Source organism: Pseudophryne corroboree, chromosome 6, assembly GCF_028390025.1.
Source record: "Pseudophryne corroboree isolate aPseCor3 chromosome 6, aPseCor3.hap2, whole genome shotgun sequence".
NCBI lineage: Eukaryota > Metazoa > Chordata > Amphibia > Anura > Myobatrachidae > Pseudophryne > Pseudophryne corroboree.
This window is the reverse complement of record NC_086449.1, coordinates 314581441-314603153: the sequence shown is the minus strand read 5'-3', so window position 1 is coordinate 314603153 and position 21713 is coordinate 314581441. Positions and strand designations below refer to the sequence as shown.

Sequence of the window (21713 nt, the reverse complement as noted above, 5' to 3'; positions counted from 1 at the left end):
GTTACTTTGTATTTGTGTGTATACTGATTGTGTCTTGTGGTTTGTTTGTTTGTTTTTTATTCTAGCTCAAAATTCAGCCAGAAAATTAGGTATGTCTTTAGCCTGGTAGAATTAGCAGAACTTATTCCGATGGAGTATGTCAGCATACCGGAATGCATAAAAGAGTAAGTGGTCATTTTTTGTTCATTTGTTTTTAAAATATCTTTTTCAGATATTTTTTAGGCTTTTATATATTTGCTTTATACTCGGGTCTTAGACGACAACTGTAGATTTATTGTTGGAAATTATTTTGGACAGTAAGTTTTCTTTGTCTTCTGTATGATGGATGCATTTAAAATACTACTTATACAACAAGTTATGTACATGTTTATGTAATAATACCAGACAGGCATAAAATCTAATACGTGGTTATGAGCTTTTGTGTTAGGTACACTGGTATCTGACCATTTGTTTGATCAGATATGGGGAGAAATGTAACGGGGTCTGAGTTTTCTGAGGTCTGGGATTCTGTCAGCGATTGCCTGTATTTTTAAAGCAGCAATCATTTACAAGGCAAAGCCAGCCTGGTTTTGCCTTTTTAAATAATTGCTGCTTTAAAAATACAGACAATCTCGGTCAAAACTTGACCTCAGCAAACTGTGACCCTGTTACATTTCCCGCATGCTATGAAGGTTTAATATTCATTAGTAATAGAATAAATATTTACAATGTTATGGAAATTATAAGCTGTAACCATGATACATTAAATACTCCTAAAGAACCAACATTGTACACTTAGCTAGTGCATCCCATATTGTATCTGTACCAGAGCCCACAGTAGAACAGTTAATGTATTCCTCAGCACACCAGCCAGCTACAGGTGCATGTGGGTAACGTGTCAACACCCAGAGTGTTCCCTCACAACACTTATGTGCTCACCATAGTATTGCCACCGGGTTGAGTTCGGGTGACCGGTAGTTGGGAGACCGCCTGTCACCATACCGACAGCAGGATCCCGGCTTTTAGATGGCCAGCAGGGAAGGGGGAGGCACGAGCCCAATGAAGCCCCTTGCGGGCACGCAGCGGGCTCGCTGCACTCGTCACAGGTTCTATTCCCACTCCTATGGCTGTCGTGGACACCCAGGAGTGGGAATAGTCCCTGTTGCTCAGCAGGCTATTCAGCGTTCAGGATCCTGGTGTCAGTAATGTGAGACCGCCGGTCACATAACTGCATTCATCGCTACTGACCACAAATTACTGCGGTGCTGCCATGTTTCAGACAAATATAGTTGAAGAAGTGAAGGGTTAAAACTAGCACCAAGAGAAAGGAAATATATACTGTAGTCCTTGAAAATAAATTCTTAAAAGAGGAAAGGACAATGATTTAGTTTACACTTTTTATAATCTAAAGGTAGCAAATAATTGATAGGGTATTGCTACCAATCCTTTTTCTTTTGCATGTACATATGAAGATGTAATTGTTCTATTACCCATAGTGTGCTCCTACAGTAAAAGGTGGGGGGGAGAAACAGGTGCACTGGATATTCTTTATCTTATTATAATAACAATTGTGTTAATTTAGAACGTTTCAGGAGTATGGTACGAAATTAAATGATACTCTACCTTATATTTGTGCTAGTTGTTTCTGGTAACTGAACTCCAACTCTTTCCTACTAAGGTATGACGAAGGAAAATGTAAAAAGAAACACAAAAGGTATCTGCACACCTATAATGGTTTGCACCAAGACAAGTCTATTCCCTCTGCACAAACTAACCCTCCCCTTATTGGTTGGCTTGGAGAATACCATATAGCACTAGTAAATATAAACATTAACCTTTATACATAATTTTACATTAGTCACTTTGTCAATGGTAACAAATGAAATTCATTCCTGTCTATTCACTACTGGTCCAGGAGTCCCAATGTTTGCTGGCCAGTCAGCAGTAAATTAGTTTAATGCAAATTCACGTAAACCTCTACAAGTAGAGGGCTCTTGGCATGCTGCTATTCAGTAATGGAATATATATGCTGCATGTCTCCTCCTTTCCTATCCTATTTGTCTGCAAACACAAGTAACATTTATACACAAATTTTATCTAGTCTTCTTCATTTCTTTTTTTCCTTTTCCTTTTGTAGTAATGTTTGTATTTTCTGTGCTCCAGTGTTCAAGCTAACCAATGCCTTACCGTGGAGAAGGTTCCTATTCCCGATTTTCTCACTTTCTTGCCAGCTTTTCCATGCACGTGGTAGATGACATGAGACCTGTTTAATACCCAACCTGCATCCGTTTCTACTGCCTTTAATTGAAATACTGTCTCCACAATCCCACAGCTTGCATGAGCAACACATTAACAGAAATTTGGCTTCAATGATGCATCAATTAATTGAAAGGCACAATAAATTCAAATATGTAATTATTTCCAAATTACTCATTTCAAGTGCTTTTAAGATAATTACTTTAATTTTTTTACTATTCACTAGAGAGTACTCTTCATTCCATTTTATTAAAGTTTTCTTTTTCTTTTTTTAATTTTAAAGACTACATTGATTCAGAATTCTAGCTTCTTAAATCATTTAAAGCCTAAATAAAATGTTTGGATGACCTTGAAGCCACATATAAGAAAATGTTGGTCTTAGGAAATTAAACTCTTATTTAGGCATGTTTTCCAATATATTGCTTTCACTCATTTGACTGAAATATAGGTAAAACAATACCAAACGAGAAGGGTCTGTCTTTGCTACAGACAAACTGGTCAAGGGGGCAGTAGGTGGTTCTTGCTGTTTGACAAGTGACGTAGAAAATAAGATTCAGTATGGTGTACAGTGGACGTTGAAACCAGTTTATACCCCTTGTCCACTGCCGCAATAATCCGGGTTATTGCCGGTTCTACCCGGATCACAGCGTAGTGTAAAAGGGTGCTTTGAAAAAATAACCCTGGGCTAGGGACCCGGGAACCCGACCCAGGTAGTGATCAGGGTCTGACTCGGGTAATAGTGTAGTGTAAACACTGCGACCCAGTTTATGATTAAAAGCTGCTGACTGGCTGTGTATGCAGAGGTCTTCCTCAAGGGAGTGTCTGTGAGTGACCTGCAGGGCAGACACAGGCTCATTATGAACAGGGCCGTCCACAGGGAGTAACCCGGGTCCAAGGTGTGGTGTAAACAAGATCGGACCCAGGTTTTTGGTGGAAAGGGGGTATCAGATTTATTGCAATATACAGCACAAGATCCACTTTTTTTAAAACACGCGTCTTTCATAACTCCTACTGTATGTTTACAGAGTCTTTTTGCTGCATGCAATATGAATTGGCTACAATCCTTTAAATATTGCCTTGCAGATATTGGCTAGAGTTGCATTGTTGTCATATAAAAACAGTTGCACTGTTAGGTTGGGGACTCCCCACGTTAACAATTCAAGAGGAAAAGTTATACGTAATAATTATAAATACTTAAAATAAATCACAAAACCACTGTAATATATAAATATAAAAATAACTCATACAGCATATCTGATGAACATCAGTCACTCCACACAGGATGTCCTTCAGATTGTCGTTTTTACTAGTTTGACAGACATTGTGTAATTATGTTTAAACATTAATGCAGGATTACACCAAGGCCAATAAAATACACATACAATGATTATAAAACTGAATAGCTTACCTTTTAACACAGCCAATATGCCAGGAAGAAATTGAAGTACCAACGCATTTTGTTGCAGTTGTGCTGAATGGCATTACCTTGACTTCATCAGGGACAACTGATGAAGTCAAGGTGACGTCATTCAGTGCGTATGGGACTTCAGTGTCTTCCTGACGTGTTGACAGGTAAGCTATTCATTTTTACAAACATTGTATGTGTTTTTTTTATTAGCCCTGCTGTATTCCTGCATTAATGTTTAAACAGGATCACACTGACTCTTTTTTTCCATATGTCATTTGAACTAATTACTAAATATAAATTCTTATGGACATCCTGTGTGGATGGTTAATCAAGTAGATAATTTTGTTAGAGGCCACTTTATTTGCATACAGTATGACAGCGGTGGTGTTATCCATTATTGCACTAGGAGGCGCCCTTGCCCTCTTACATTTCAGCGTAATCTGGATAAGGTTTTCTGCCATTCCTTTAAGAAGAGATAGATATTTGGGGGAAAATAAATCTTTTTCTTTGTTTTGAGTTATGTTTATTTGAAACATCAACTCGTAGTGTCAACCGTGAGAAAATGAATCACTGTATCTTAGTATAATATATGGTTGTTAAATCACATAAAAAAAAACAAGAAAGATCCAGGTCTTCTCATTATCCTGAAATTTAGTTTCTATATTTTAGAGACTATGGGGTATATGCAATAGCGGGCGAATCGCGGCATTAGATCCGCCTCTGTGTGATTCGCCCGCTATCGCCAGCCGCAGCCCTGTCGCCGGGACGCTGGTTTCACTATATTCAATGAAAAAACGATTCGCCCCTCCCGCAGGCGGATCCAGGCCAATCGGCGAGCAGTGGGCGTAGTGAATTCGCCTTCCTGCCCAATGGCTGGAACGGTAAAATCAGGGAAAAAAATGGCGTGGGGTCCCCCCTCCAAAGCATAACCAGCCTCGGGCTCATCGAGCTGGTCCTGGTTCTAAAAATGCAGGGGAAAAATCGGGCAGGGATCCCCCGTATTTTTAAAACCAGCACCGGGCTCTGCGCCTGATGCTGGTGCCAAAAATACGGGGGACAAAACGAGTAGGGGTCCCCCGTATTTTTAACACCAGCATCGGGCTCCACTAGCTGGACAGATAATGCCACAGCCGGGGGTCACTTTTATGCCGTGCCCTGCGGCCGTGGCATTAAATATCCAACTAGTCACCCCTGGCCGGGGTACCCTGGGGGAGTGGGGACCCCTTCAATCAAGGGGTCCCCCCCCCCCAGCCACCCAAGGGCCAGGGGTGAAGCCCGAGGCTGTCCCCCCCCATCCAATGGGCTGCGGATGGGAGGGCTGATAGCCTTTGTTGTAAAAAAAAGATATTGTTTTTTCCATTAGTACTACAAGTCCCAGCAAGCCTCCCCCGCAAGCTGGTACTTGGAGAACCACAAGTACCAGCATGCGGGAGAAAAACGGGCCCGCTGGTACCTGTAGTACTACTGAAAAAAAAATACCCAAATAAAAACAGGACACACACACCTTGATAGTAAAACTTTATTTCATACGTCGACACACACATACTTACCTATGTTGACACGCCGACTGCAACGATCTCCGACGATCCGAGGGTACCTGTCAAAAAATTATACTCACCTTCCAGCGTCCGTCCAGAGGTCCAGGTCCAGTGGTAAATCCACGTACTTGGCAAAATAAAAAACGATCAGCGAGCCATACGTACTAGAAAGGAGTGTAATGTTTTCACATTACACTACTTTCTCCCGAATGCCGGGACATCACGTGACTCCTGTCACTGACGTCCCTTCAGCCAATCAGGAAGCGCTACTTCCGTGGCGCTCAGCTGATTGGCTGGACGCCGTCTGTATTCTGACAGCGCCTTGCAAAGCCGCTCCATTACTTTCAATGGTGGGAACTTAGCGGCTAGCGGTGGGGTCACCCGCCGGTCACCGCTGACCGGCGGGTGACCTCACCGCTAGCCGCTAAGTTCCCACCATTGAATATAATGGAGCGGCTTTGCAAGGCGCTGTCACAGCGATCAGCCAATCAGGTGAGCGCAACGAATTTGCGCTTCCTGATTGGCTTAGAGACCTGTCAGTGACAACTGTCACTGTCAGATCTTAATCGTGGAAAGGTGACCCATGTGTCAGCATGGGACACCTTTCAGTCCGTTATGGAGCGGGTAAATGCGCTTTCTTTTTTTGCCAAGTACGTGGATTTATCTCTGGAGCCTGTTGAGGTGAGTATATTGATCTTTTATTTTCAGGTACCTTGGGATTCTACATGGAGAAGAGGACCGATGTCGGCGTGTGAACATAGGTAAGTATGTGTGTGTCGGCAGTGTGTAATAAAGTTTTACTGTCGACGGTGTCTGTGTCCTGTTTTTATTTGGGTATTTTTTTTTCAGTAGTACTACAGGTACCAGCGGGCCCGTTTTTCTCCCGCATGCTGGTACTTGTGGTTCTCCAAGTACCAGCTTGCGGGGGAGGCTTGCTGGGACTTGTAGTACTAATGGAAAAAACAATATCTTTTTTTTACAACAAAGGCTATCAGCCCTCCCATCCGCAGCCCATTGGATGGGGGGGGACAGCCTCGGGCTTCACCCCTGGCCCTTGGGTGGCTGGGGGGGGGGGACCCCTTGATTGAAGGGGTCCCCACTCCCCCAGGGTACCCCGGCCAGGGGTGACTAGTTGGATATTTGATGCCACGGCCGCAGGGCACTGTATAAAAGTGACCCCCGGCTGTGGCATTATCTGTCCAGCTAGTGGAGCCCGATGCTGGTGTTAAAAATACGGGGGACCCCTACTCGTTTTGTCCCCCGTATTTTTGGCACCAGCATCAGGCGCAGAGCCCGGTGCTGGTTTTAAAAATACGGGGGATCCCTGCCCGATTTTTCCCCTGCATTTTTAGAACCAGGACCAGCTCAATGAGCCCGAGGCTGGTTATGCTTTGGAGGGGGGACCCCACGCCATTTTTTTTTTCTGATTTTACGTTCCAGCAATAAAAAAAAAAAATATTATTTTAAAAAATATATAAATAATATTTGTGCCTCCCCCAAAAAAAAAAAAAAAACCTAATCCCTTCTAATATAAATAGATCTACTATTCCCAAAAAAAAAAACACAAAAAAAAACATGTTTAAATTTTTTTTATTGGTTTTCACCCTCCAAAGTGTGGCGGAAGGAAAATCGCGAATTTGCTGTCTAAAAGCACTGCAGGCGAATTTCCAAACTTGCATTGAATATGCTGGAGGCGAATTGCAGCATCTGTACCATTGCAGAAAAGGCGAATTCGGAAAAACGCGAATTGAAAAAAGGCGAATTTTGACGGGCCGTTTTTTTGCGAAAAATGACTGCACTGCATAGGCGAATTGATTTTTGGAGGCGAAAACGGCCCGGAATTCGCCTTTTTTGCCGATTCGCCCGCTATTGCATATACCCCTATGGGTGATATCCTATTAGCCCCGGTAAAACATTGGGTGCAAAAAACGTATGTTTCACCGATTTATTTATGTATTGTAAAAAAAAATGTAAAAAATGCCCTTTCTCCCGAAAACACACAGGTTCAGTGAAACGTGTGTTTAGGTAGAAACGGCCACGGGGCTGTTTCTGGGGATTGCCTGAGGCAGGCGAAACAATATTCCAGACAACCGGGACAACCTGCAGTGTCCCATGCCCGCTGCAGCAGTAGCAGGCTGGGACTGCAGGTATGGCGCCATAGCCCGGAAGCTGCCACCCGGCCCAGGTACCCCTGGCGGGGAAGCCGGGGCAGCGTCGTGACTGCATGCCCCCACTCCCCTGCCCCTGGTAGCGAAGACATGATGGGGAGCGGCCATGTGACTGGGGGGAGCCGGAGGAGCAGCGCTGCACCGGGAGCTGTCAGCAGCCGGCTACGGTGCAGCATCAGGTAACCCCCGATGAGCTACAGCTCGTGCTGGCTTATCGGGGGTAATAGGATAGCCCCCGGCGGGACATTTCGCTAATTGGATATCCCCCTATGTTGCACAATGTAGTTTTAAATTTAATTCATAAAGTAGATGAAATACCTTACATATTTGTGCTGCGGGGTACACTGGGTTCCACAGGGAATAACATTGGGGTGTAGAGTAGGATCCCGAGGCACCAACAGGCTAAAAGCTTTGACTGTTCCCAGAATGCATAGCGCCGCCTCCTCTATAACCCTGCCTCCTTGCACAGGAGCTCAGTTTTGTAGTTGGTGCCATGCAGTGCAGGCATACAACAGGTGGGCTGCTCCAGCAGCCCTCAGAAGCTTTCTTAAGTGAAACTTGAAGACTTCAAGGGCTGCAGCAAAGACACTGTGAGTGTTAGATGTCAGTCACACATCTCCTGCTGCAGCTCCATCACCTCCCCCAGCAGTGCTGTATACTCCTGCGCCCTGGTTGCTGGGTACTTACAGCGGAGGCTCCGGTTTGCTTCAGTCAGTCACACACCCCGCCGCAGCTCTCCAGGATCGCGTGGTCGCACTCAGGGAGGAGGTAAGAGGGTCCCCTAGGCGGGACCTGCTGGAAATCGCGATCCGGCGCGGCCGGTGGGAGGCGGGCTGCGCGTTTTGGTGTGGACACTGTGGCAATACAGGGACCCCACTAGACCACCAGGGCAAGGGCACAGGTTGGTTTTACTAAAAACTGTTTGCTATATGGCCCGCAGTACCCGGTGGTGAAGTCCAGCAAGGGGATAAAGCTTTGACCTGTAGCCCCTACCCCAGCCAAAGGGTGCCATTTAGAGTAAGTGTTCATACCCTGGAGCTGCATCTCTCTCTCTCCCTCACTCCCTGTCAGCGTTTGGGCGCAATTTCTAACAAGCTGAGCTGATCCTGGGACTGTTTGGGCAAATCCTCCGCTTGCATGTCAGCGCTGTGCATTTTACAGGACACTTAAGTATTCTACATGTCTGCTGACAGTGTTAGTTAAGAAACAGTGCATTTTGACAGGGTTATATAGTACAAGTACCCTGTGATATACTGTACATCCAGTCTTTACTGTGCATTGATATATCTATTTGCTAGTCCAGTGCAGTTTTATTGCATGTCATAATGTCTGCATTGTACAATGTGACTATGTGTGTGTGCATGTAGCTGCTGCGTGACTTCCATTTTGTGTATCTCACTCAGATTGCTATCCCTATATTCTGTAACCTGAGGGGGCTAAGTGCGTCAGGGTTATTTAATATAGGTGTTTCACAGGATATGCTTATTGTGTATTTCTCTCTGTGATTTTTAGTCACCATATACCTCTTGAATTCTCTGTGCTGATCCACTACACAGGGGGTTCTGGTCAGGTATTTAGCTGCTGATATTGTACTGGGTTGCCTTGAATTGAGCTTTCAGATATGTCAGCTACAAGAGGCGACGGAGCTGGGGCTGATCCCACATTGCGTAGTGGTGACGCTGCAGACACGTTAGAGGAAAACATACCAGCAGAGGGTTCAGGGTCTGGGGGTTCCTTACCCCCCAGTGGGACCGTAGCAACGGGGGTTCAAAATGACCAACCTTATGCTACTTTCTCCACGTTATTAAGTACGCTGGTAAATAAACTCACGCCCCCTATGGGACCTCCTGTGCCGGTACAACCGCTTATAGTCCCTGCGGTTAATCCACCATGGGCAGATCACCTGTCCACTCAGTTACAGCAATTGAACCAATCACTGACTAAACAGAAATCTAACCCTCGCCCGCCTCAGACCAAGAAGTCCTCTAAGCGGGCCATTACTTTCTCACAATCCACCCACGTCCTAGACACATCGTCTGATAAGGATGGCGTATATACTGACCCCACAGACACTGATCCAGATACTTCTGATGGGGAATCTGTCTCACAGGTGAATGTTCCTGAGTTATTGGAGGCTATCTGGCTAATTTTTCAAATTACTGATGACCCAGAGCCTGACGCTGCCCCTAAGAAACCGGATTTAAACGTCAGAAAGTCGTTAAAGAAGTTTTACCTCATTCTGAGCATTTAGTTGACATTCATCAGCAATCCTGGGAAAATCCAGGAAAGCCTCACAAGAAGATGCTGGCTCGCTATCCCCTCGCTGCAGAGCTAAGTAAAAATTGGGAAACACCCCCGCCAGTGGATTCGTAAGTGGCACGGCTGGTGGTATCCTCAGCTCTGCCTGTAACTACGGTCACTTCTCTGAAAGAACTTACGGAGAAGCGTGTGGAGGGTTGTTTAAAAGCGATTTACATCCTAGCAGGTGCTGTGCATCAGCCCACTGTTGCAGCGACATGGGCTGCAGAGGCTATTGAAGCGTGGGCTCAGGAGGTGGAAGCGGAGCTGCCGTCCAACTTTTCTGATAATGCTAGACAATGTCTCTCGTATATTGTCACAGCCTCTCATTACATTAAGGAGGCTGCTTCTGATGCCGGTATTCTGGTGGCCAAGGCTTCTGCTATGTCCATTTTGGCTCGCCGGATTCTCTGGTTACGGTCCTGGTCTGTGGATCTGGACTCTAAAGGTGGGTACACACTAGTAGATACATCTGCAGATCAATTGATCTGCAGATATATCTATGTACGGATCGGGCAGTGTGCTGTGCATACACACTGCCCGATCCGTCGGGGGACTGACGTCATGAACTGGGCGGGCGCCCGCCCAGTTCACCTGTCAATCACCGCCGGCCGCCGCAGCATGTGTACGGGCAGTCGGACGACCGCCCCGTACACAGCGACGCGCCAATATATCGTTAGATATATTGGCCGTCGGCTGTACTGCGCAGCCGACGCGATACGTCTGTGAACGACGGAGTTCACAGACGTATCGCCCGTACACACTGGCCGACGGTCCCGCTATGTATCGGCCGTTCAAGAGAACGGCCGATATATCGACCAGTGTATACGGGCCTTAAGAAAACCCTGGAGGTGCTCCCTTTTAAGGGAGACATTCTTTTTGGAGAGGACCTCAACAAGATAGTGGCTGACTTAGCTTCTGCTAAAACAGCGTGTCTACCTAGTACTGCTCCTTCGGTACCAAAGGCGAAGAGTACTTCCTTTCGCTCCTTTCGTCCTTCAGGTAAAGCAAAAGGTCAGGCGTACCCGAAACAGGCTCGCACTTCCAAAACCACTAAGCCCAAACCTAAACGTGCCTGGGCTGCCCGTCAGCCTGCTTCCAAATCTGACAAGCCTGCTGCATGACGGGGCGGGCCTCCATCTGGGGGATCCCAGGGTGGGGGGCCGACTTCTAGGGTTTACCCAGGAATGGTTGAAGACCACTTCCGACGCCTGGGTACGGGAAGTCGTCACTCATGGTTACGCCATATCATTCAAGAATCGTCCCCTTAATCGATTTTGTCTGACAGACGTCCCTTCGGATCAGGTGAAGGCAAAAACTCTTCATTCGGTGGTACAGTTCCTCCTGGATACAGGAGTGGTGGTACAGGTGCCTCTAGCTCAGAGAGGCAAGGAGTACTATTCACCGCTGTTCCTAGTCCCGAAACCGAATGTGTCCCCTCGGCCCATTCTCAACCTTAAGTCCTTGAACAAATTGGTGAGAGTTTAAAGTCCTATGATAAATGTTAACCAATTCAGTGTAACAGTTATTCAAACCCCTAATTAATATACACTATTAATGTTCCCCAAAGTAGGATCTTGGGTTCACACACAGCCTTTTAAATGGAGGTAGCTAAGGCTGGGTACACACTACACAGACATATCTGACGACTGCCCATCACACCAACAGGACGGTTGATTAGGTAAGTATACACGCCAATCGTCTGCTCGATATATCTATGAGACATCACAGTTGGGCAGGCATTTGAATTAGCCTGCCTAGCTGTGCTGTCCATCTCTGCAGCCAGTGTAGGGGGTGGTCAGCAGGTCATCCGTACGTACAGCCAGATTGGCTGTGCGGCAGGATCGACATGATAGGTCTGTGAATGATGTGATTCACAGACCTATCTGGTGAACACACTCTCCAATCCACTTGCTATATATTGTTTGTCGCTCGAGCAAATGATATATCGTTTTAGTGTGTACCCAGCCTAAAGGTGCATACACACTTGCCGTAAAGTAAACAACGTCGCACATTTTGCCCCTGGGCAACGTTGTTTACCATATCGACTAGTGTGTACGCTGCCAAATGACGAGCGATGCGGGCGGCCCCACGGGTCGTTAACTACTTTGTTTTCGCCCGTGTATGCAGCTCAGTTTGGACTGTCGTCCAAAAGCTGCATGCACGGCCCGGCCGGTCACAGCAATATCATTTGCATATCGCTCAGTGTGTACGCACTGCCGATGACCATCCTGGCAGGGAAGGGAACACAACTAGGTGATGTTGCTCATAGAGCACATCGCCTAGTCTGTACCCACTTTACGTAATGCTTCTGTATTATTGTATGACTTGGCAGTTATTGTATGTAAATATATAGAGTATGTTTGTATTTACATTAATAATCTTATGTGCTTTAACAATATTTTTCACTGAGGATTAATGGATGTTGCTGTTGGGTTGATATTTTAGTTGCATGTTGGGGTAAAAGTAAATAATAACCTGGTGTTGACATTACTGTGTAGCCTATGTATTAAAAATATTTATTCCAAAAAGTGCTGACAGCACAGAGGTACTTGTAACACAGATGTTCTCTTCGAAATGTAAATTAAGTTGTTAACCACAAATAATATGTAATTTGTCTATTGTTATGTCTAGAGTTGATAAGGAACTTAACAAGAAGACTGAAGACAAACCCAGTGAGCAATAAGATGTGGATGCCGTCCGACAAAACTGAGCAACGTCCGTGGAGAAGGGGGAATAGTCTTTTTTGTTTCTTCCATTTACAATATATTGTCCTAGTTTTCCTGCACTGAGTTGCCTTTTGAGATGTGACTGTGGATGAACATATGGAGCTGGCTTCCCTGGAGCAGCAAATTGTTACAAAAAAATACAAGCATTGGACAAGTGCAATAGACGTTTCACCCAGTGCTGGTGCCCTGTATGTTAAACGTTTCTGTAACTTTTATTTGGAATACAAATTACTGTCAAAAGCAGGTATACCCACATCACTTTATACAGGAGGAACTGATCATCTGAATGACACGTTTGATTGGTAATAGCTGAACAAGTGTTCTCAAACATTAGAGAGTGATTTATTTTTACCTTGGTTTTCGATCAGTGCATAAGTGTCAAACGTTGGTATTGGTAAGGAACTTGCTTGAGTTGTTTGCAATGTTATTTGATAATTACTTAGAGTGTGTCTAGAAGCACTATCAAGTTGTAGCAGTATGTTCAGTGGGTTAGTGTAGGTGATAGTTCAGTCTTTTCCTTCAACAGAAATCCTGATACTTGTGATGAGCAAAGCATGTATTTGGGGCACAAATATTTTTAATGGGTCTTGCGTATAAAGTGGGTGGGAATTGAAAATGTACATTATTATACTTTACTAAAAAATCCATAGTAATGTTGGAGTAGGACATTTGTGCTTATAACCAAAATAGTTACTGATTTTAAAGCATTTCAGAAGTCTGTTTTAATTTAAAATATTTTTTCCCTTGAAGTTTGATTTTGGGATATTGTTACTGTAAAGCAAGATATGCTGCCGCTTTATAATATCATGGTTGCTCATTTTATTCATGAGTCATGGTTTGGTTGGTGCTTACAATCATTGTATGTTGCCAAAGAGCACCATCACCCCATGTATATATGACCTTTCTTTTGTAGCTTATTAGAGTATTATAAATCCATATATAAACATTTGCTTAGGTGCACACAGGTGGCTACAATTCTTTTGTCTTCTGCTCTGTTAACCTGGTATTCAGCAGATCAGGAAGAAGCTGAAAATAGTAATCCCATTTTGTTGTGCATGTTGAGGTTACATTCACATGGACTTCACAAGGATCACAGGGTGAAGCTATAAAGGGTCTAAAACCGATTTGTATATAAACTGTCGTCTGTATAGTGTTCAGTTTCTGTGCCACTTTCCCTTATGCATCTACCCTTATCCTGGCAACAAAACACTGGTTACTTAAAAAATCCATTTGGTTCAAAGCAATAGGGTATTTTAACACACGACATGATTTTATTTATTCTCAAATCATGATCTCACAAAGATTTTTTTAAATAGTGACATAATTACACTTGGGATGTAAGTATTACATGAATTCACATCAATTTTTACAGTATTGTCTAAAGTAGATTATCACAATAATAATTGTGTCTATTTATTGAAACTGTAATATGCTTTTAATAAGCTGTTTTCCCAGACCTCCCTATATCTACAATATGTTTCCACAAATCATTGATTGAAATATCTAGCTTTCATTTTATTGCCACTTCATCTTGATCTCTGCTTTTTCCCATCCCCAGCTTTAACCTTGATGAGCTTTTATTTGCAGCACATATTACTTCCCAGGTTCACAAGTGCATATATACAGTATGCACACACACACACCTTTGCAAGCTAATAAACCCCCAGGACTCTGACAGGAGAAAGTGTGGCTCCTTGCATCACCACTGTTATGCAAGGTGGTGGTGCAGATTTGCATCGATAAAGTATGGGTTTACAAATTGAATGTCTTCACCCTCAAATTACATGTCAGCAGTATCCACATTAGTCATAACTTGCACTTATCTGAAGTTATTTGACATTGTGCATAGTGAATTTGTATCTGCATCAGAAGTCAGCAATGTTACATGTGTTATGGAGTAGTACGTACACTAGTTACTCTGGTGGCCCTAACTAGGCATGCTTTCTCTGTTTGTTAGCCAAAAACAAAGTTGACAGTCACTTATTTCTGCATATTGACTGAGGAATAATTACATTTCCTTGTGGAACTTTGGCTTTCTAGTAATTAACAGTTTACAGTGTAGCTGCACAACAGAACAAAAATGGTTAGAATGTCACGTACATCTCTTGTTGTATTAGACCTTTTCATTGCAAAAATGTATTTTTTTTTTCTATAGAAAAAACAAATTGCATTAGAAGGTGCTAGACTTTGTGATGGAGGTTCTCACATGTAGATTGTATCCCAACAACAATGTGCAATAAGTTAAGAAAGTTACTATAAATTTCCCCAGATACAGCTAGAGACAGCCATCACCTTTTTACTATAGTCTGAATGACACACTTCAGCTTTTGTTGACATTAAAAAAATGACACATACCCATCCTTTATTCCAGAAAAATAACTTGATATGTCTATACAGTAACGCATTTTACAGTTAATAATACAGGTTTGTAGACCTTCAATTTGGTTTTGTTCTTGAGGAATAAGGTCAGTCACTCAATGCATGGTGCTTGTTCATTTTAATTTTTGGAGCTTCTGGCTTTGCAAAGCCTAATAAGTAGCACCAAATCTAGCCATAAGAAACTTTAGTATATAGCAGTCTTTTCCAGGGGAATGATTGGTTGGGAGGGAAATGATCCCTTGTAGCCTGGATCCCAAAAGTTGTGTAATGTTAATGGCATGAAACGATTAAAAGTACCCATTAGTCACTCTCTGAATGTTACAAGGCTGTCAGATGTATGGGAAGCAGATGCTGTCTGTTTACGTGTTTACCATAATACCTACCTTTTAATATTTGTATTAGAATTGTTTTATATTTGTTTTGTTTTATGTATATAGAACGCACTCTTGCAATTTTTATCTGGAGGATGCATGTTCTTTATTGAAATATTTATATTCATAAAAAAAAGGACAGAGCTAATATATATTTTTATGGATTTTTGTGAACAATCTTTTTTAATGTGCTCCTTGTGCCCTCTGCAAGCAAGTGCTCAGACCGTCACTGACTGTTGTAAAGAAGGTATTATATAGCCGTGTTGTACATGTGGGGTATGGGCAAACAATTTTGCTGTTCAAACAAATGTGTTAAATGCATATTGTCATATTGCTCATTTAATATCCCTTTATACTGAGCAGGTAAAAGAAAATTATAATGTTGCGCAAAGATTGGTTATTTTTGTTGTATAAATAAATATAATAAAACCCTGACAGGATATGGATAGTTTTAGCATTTTTGTTCATTACTTTTTCATAAATGAAGATCAGCTCACATTAGGCCAATCACAGAACTGTGCTTTGAATTGGTATCCAGATGATAGATCTACAGTGTCTAGATAGACAGTCAATAGGTGCAAACGATAGACAATGGTTTTTGTTAGGTTATTTTTTCTGTTTTCCTGCTTGATTCTCTATTCATGTGAACTACAACTGGGAATTGTAACCTGTGGTGAGCGCAGCGAGTCACCTTGCCCGAAGCATGGCGAGCCCACAAGGGTATTCGTTGCTACTGATGGTGGTTACATATTACCAAACATACAAGATTTAACACAGAAATGCTTTGTTTTTAAAAGTATGTCGACCTTTTGTACCTGTCAACCTATTGATTGTTGACCTAAATACTGTAGATCTTTTATACCACACCCCTTGGAATGATATACTATATAGACGTCATTTAATTCTAAAGTGCCATTTGAGTTTGTAAATCATTTGATTTTCTTGTTTAGAAAGCTGTGGTATCGGTCCACCTGTAACATTTTGTTATTGCCTAGATTCAGTATAACTGGAGTATATCTGGCAATGATAGAAATAACCAGGGCTATAACCTCCCAAGTTTCAATCTATAGTGTACAATGAGCAGTCTAGCTGGGCTGGCTGCGGAATCAAGTTGATGTATACGATATATCATATTGTTCCTCCATGGATATTAACGATATATTGTATGCATCGGATATCGGAGTGTATCCAAGAAAGTGCGTTCACGGCAGTCATTCATTGCATCTTCCCATCTGACATGCTGCATGTCAGATGGGACACAGTAATGAATGGCTGTGAGACGCGATGTACGTCAAATTGGAGGATGCAATGAATGGCTGCGTGACGGGATGCACGTCAGTTGGGACAATGCAATGAATGACTGCATACTGTTAGTTACGCCGTGTACACTGTTGTACACTGAATCGTGCAGTGTGCAATGTACTGTTGCAATGTGTCGCACCATTGGTTGGGATGCATGTTACAAAGTGTGTACGCAGCTTTTTGGGGAGATGTGTCAAGCCTCTTAAAGAGTGGAGAAGTTGCCCATAGCAACCAATCGACTTCTACTAACATTAAATGGAATGTACTTGATAAATGCTAGCAAGAAGCCGGCTGGTTGCGATGGACAACTTCTCCACATGTTACATCCACTCTTTAGGAGGCTTACTGCATCTCACCCTGGGTTCTACAACAGTGTTTCTTTATTGAAGCTGCAATCCTGCAGTCACAAAAGGAAAAAAATAAATGTACGTTACGTTTATTTTCTCGAACGTCCTAGTGGATGCTGGGGACCCCGTAAGGACCATGGGGAATAGACTGGCTCTGCAGGAGACATGGGCACTTTAAGAAAGAATTTAGATTCTGGTGTGCTCTGGCTCCTCCCTCTATGTTCCTCCTCCAGACCTCAGTTTGAATCTGTGCCCGGACGAGCTGGGTGCTGTTCAGTGAGCTCTCCTGAGCTTGCTGTAAGAAAATATTTTGTTAGGTTTTTTATTTTCAGGGAGCTCTGCTGGCAACAGACTCCCTGCATCGTGGGACTGAGGGGAGAGAAGCAGCCCTACTCTCTGAAGCTAGGTCCTGCTTCTTAGGCTACTGGACACCATTAGCTCCAGAGGGATCGTACACAGGATCTCACCCTCGTCGTCCGATCCCGGAGCCGCGCCGCCGTCCCCCTCGCAGAGCCGGAAGACAAGCCGGGTGAAAGAAGCAAGAAGACTTCGAAATCGGCGGCAGAAGACTCCAGTCTTCACTGAGGTAGCGCACAGCACTGCAGCTGTGCACCATTGCTCCCACACTACACCCACATACTCCGGTCACTGTAAGGGTGAAGGGCGCAGGGGGGGGGGCGCCCTGGGCAGCAATTAGAGACCTCTTTGGCAAAAGTTTGCATATATACAGTTGGGCACTGTATATATGTATGAGCCCCCGCCAAAAATTGTACATGAAAGCGGGACAGAAGCCCGCCGTCGAGGGGGCGGGGCTTCTTCCTCAGCACTCACCAGCGCCATGTTTTTTCTCCACAGCAACGCTGAGAGGAAGCTCCCCAGCCTCTCCCCTGCAGTTACACGGTAGAAGAGGGTAAAAAGAGAGGGGGGGCACATAATTAGGCGCAAAAATCAATATAAACAGCAGCTACTGGGTTAACATTAAGTTACTGTGTTATTCCTGGGTTAATAGCGCTGGGGTGTGTGCTGGCATACTCTCTCTCTGTCTCTCCAAAGGGCCTTATGGGGGAATTGTCTTCAGATGAGCACTCCCTGAGTGTGTGGTGTGTCGGTACGTGTGTGTCGACATGTCTGAGGTAAAAGGCTCCACTAAAGAGGAGATGGAGCAAATGTGTGAGAGGGTGTCTCCGTCGACAACGCCGACACCTGTTTGGATATGTGTAATTAAGTGCTAAGGTGAATTTATTGCACAAAAGATTAGAGAACAGACAGGGAATCTACCCATGTCTGTCCCTATGTCGCAGAGACCTTCAGAGTCTCTCAATGATCACTATCCAAAATAATAGACACTGATATCGACACGGAGTCTGACTCCAGTGTCGACTACGATAATGCAAAGTTACAGCCAAAATGGCAGAAAAGTATTCAATATATGATTATTGTAATAAAAGATGATTTGCATATCACTGATGACTCATTTGTCCCTGACACGAGGGTACACATGTTTAAGGGGAAGAAAGCTGAGGTAAATTTCCCTCCTCTCATGATGAAAAAGAGCGGGAATCTCCAGACAAGAGACTGCAGTTTCCCACAAAGAATTCTCGGAGTATCCTTTCCCTACTAGGGCCAGGATACGATGGGAATCTTCCCCTAGGGTGTCACGTTTGCCCAAAAGGTAGCCCTGACTTAACAGCTATCCTCAGGGATCCTGCAGATAGCGTGCACATTCTGGTACACTACTCAGACCGGCGATTGTGTCGGCATGGGTTTATAGCGCTGTGGCAGCGTGGACAGGTACCTTATCAGCAGAGATTGAGACCCTAGTATGTATAGATATATATATATATATATATGTATGTATGTATATATATATATATATATATATATATATAGATATAGATAGAGAGATATATATATATATTAAAGATGCTGTCTTAAGAGATATATATATATATATATATATATATATATATATATATAAAACATGCCCAAAGAGACATGAGTCTACTGGGTCCTAGAGTCAAAGCTATGTCGATTTCTGCTTGACGTATCCTGTAGAATATGCAATGGACAGATGATGCCGACTTAAGAGGCATATGGAAGGCTGAGGATTGTGTGGAGAAGGGTTCTCGGACCTGGTCTCCACAGCTATAGCTGGTAATTCTGATATTTTGCCTTATATTCCTGCACAGCCTAGGAAAGCACGACATTATCAAATGCAGCTTTTCGAACAAAGAAACAAGAAAGTCCGAGGTGCGTCCTTTCTTGGCAGGGGCAGAGGAAAGAAGCTGCACAACACAGCTAGTTCCCAGGAACAGAAGTCCTCCCCGGCCTCTACAAAATCCACCGCATGTCGCTGTGGCTCCACAGGCGGAGCTAGGCCCGGTGGGGGCACGCCTTCGTAAGTTCAGCCACAAGTGGGTTCACTCCCTGTTAGATCCCTGGGCAATAGATATTGTGTCTCAGGGATACAAGCTGGACTTTGAGGAGATGCCCCCTCACCGACGGCCCTGCCGGCTTCCCTCCACGAGAGGGAAACAGTGTTAACTGCAATTCACAAATTGTATCTTCAACAGGTGGTGGTCAAGGTTCCCCTCCTACAACAAGGAGGGGGTTTATTATTCGACCATGTTGTAGTCCTGAAACCGGACGGTTCGGTCAGACCCATATTGAATTTAAAATCCCTGAACATATACCTGAAAAGGTTCAAGTTCAAGATGGAATCGCTAAGAGCGGTCATTGCAAGTCTGAAACGGGGAGATTTTATGGTGACTCTGGACATAAAGGATGCATACCTTCATGTCCCCATTTATCCACATCATCAGGCGTACCTCAGAATTGCGGTGCGGGATTGTCATTACCAATTTCAGACGTTGCCGTTTGGTCTTTCCACGGCCCCGAGAATATTCACCAAGGTAATGGCGGAAATGATGGTGCTCCTGCGGAAGCAAGGTGTCACTATTATCCCGTACTTGGACGATCTCCTCATAAAAGCGAGATCAAGAGAGCAGTTGCTGAACAGCGTATCACTTTCTCTGGAAGTGTAACGGCAACACGGCTGGATCATATATATATTCCAAAGTCGCAGTTGGTTCCGACAGCTCATCTGCCTCTCCTAGGCATGATCCTAGGCACAGACCAGAAAAGGGGTTTATCTACCGATAGAGAGAGCTCAGGAGCTCATGACACTGGTCACGAATCTATTAAAACCAAAACAGGTGTCAGTGCATCACTGCACTCGAGTCCTGTAAAGGATGGTGGCATCATACGAGGCCATTCCCTTCGGCAGGTTCCATGCGAGGACCTTCCAATGGGACTTACTGGACAAGTGGTCCGGATCACATCTTCAGATGCATCGGTTAATCACCCTATCCCCCAGGGCCAGGGTGTCTCTCCTGTGGTGGCTGCAGAGTGCTCACCTTCTTGAAGTTCGCAGATTCGGCATTCAGGATTGGGTCCTGGTGACCACGGATGCAAGCCTCCGAGGGTGGGGGGCAGTCACACAGGGAAGACATTTCCAAGGGCTGTGGTCAAGTCAGGAAACTTGCCTTCACATCAACATCCTGGAACTAAGGGCCATTTACAACGCCCTACGTTAAGCGGAGTCCATGCTTCGCGACCAACCGGTTCTGATTTCAGTCAGACAACATCACCGCAGTGGCTCATGTAAACCGCCAAGGTGGCACAAGGAGCAGGGTGGAGATGGTAGAAGCCACCAGAATTCTTCGCTGGGCGGATAATCACGTAAGCGCACTGTCAGCAGTGTTCATTCCGGGAGTGGACAACTGGGAAGCAGACTTCCTCAGCAGGCACGACCTCCACCCGGGAGAGTGGGGACTTCATCAAGAAGTCTTCACGCAGATTGCAAGTCGGTGGGAACTGCCACAGGTGGACATGATGGCATCCCGCCTCAACAAAAAGCTGCAGAGATATTGCGCCAGGTCAAGAGACCCTCAGGCGATAGCTGTGGACGCACTGGTGACACCGTGGGTGTTCCAGTCGGTCTATGTATTTCCTCCTCTTCCTCTTATACCCAAGGTGCTGAGAATCATAAGAAAAAGAGGAGAACAATACTCATTGTTCCGGATTGGCCAATAAGGACTTGCTATCCAGATCTGCAAGAAATGCTCACAGAGGACCCGTGGCCTCTGCCTCTAAGACAGGACTTGTGCAACAGGGGCCCTGTCTGTTCCAAGACTTACCGCGGCTGCGTTTGACGGCATGGCGGTTGAACGCCGGATCCTAGCAGAAAAAGGCATTCCGGATGATAGAGGCTAGGAAGGATGTGACGGCTCAACATTATCACCGTATATGGCGAAAATATGTGGCTTGGTGTGAGGCCAGGAATGCTCCTACGGAGGAATTCCAGCTGGGCCGTTTCCTTCACTTCCTACAGTCGGGAGTGACTTTGGGCCTTAAATTGGGTTCCATTAAGGTTCAGATTTCGGCCTTATCCATTTTCTTTCAAAAAGAACTGGCTTCTCTGCCTGAAGTTCAGACGTTTGTAAAGGGAGTGCTGCATATTCAGCCCCCTTTTGTGCCTCCAGTGGCACCTTGGGATCTTAACGTGGTGTTGAGTTTCCTGAAATCACACTGGTTTGAACCACTCAAAACGGTGGAATTGAAATATCTCACGTGGAAGGTGGTCATGCTGCTAGCCTTGGCTTCGGCTAGGCGTTGAGTTGGCGGCTTTGTCACATAAAAGCCCCTATCTGGTTTTCCATGCGGATAGAGCAGAATTGCGGACCCGCCCACAATTTCTGCTGAAAGTGGTTTCATCCTTTCATATAAACCAACCTATTGTGGTGCTTGTGGCTACTACTGACTTGGAGGATTCCGAGTCACTGGATGTGGTCGGGGGTTTGAAGGTTTATGTAGCCAGAACGGCTAAGGTCAGGAAAACAGAATCTTTTTGTTTATCCTGTATGCTTCCAACAAGCT

The 21713-nt window shown here is 44.5% G+C and overlaps 1 protein-coding gene across 3 annotated transcripts in view; it reads left to right on the top strand.

Moving 5' to 3' along the window:
* Positions 1-15566, top strand: part of BNIP2 (BCL2 interacting protein 2) — a 248109-nt gene extending 232543 nt beyond the window's left edge. For 2 of the 3 annotated variants that reach the window (XM_063926259.1, XM_063926257.1), the window contains exons 9-11: positions 66-164; positions 1658-1693; positions 12282-15566. In XM_063926259.1, the coding sequence (XP_063782329.1) occupies positions 66-164; positions 1658-1693; positions 12282-12333 (187 nt within the window). In that variant the 3' untranslated portion in view covers positions 12334-15566. The remainder of the gene's footprint in view (positions 1-65; positions 165-1657; positions 1694-12281) is intronic. The other variant, XM_063926258.1, reaches the window with a different exon arrangement.
* The last annotated feature ends 6147 nt before the right edge of the window (positions 15567-21713 follow it).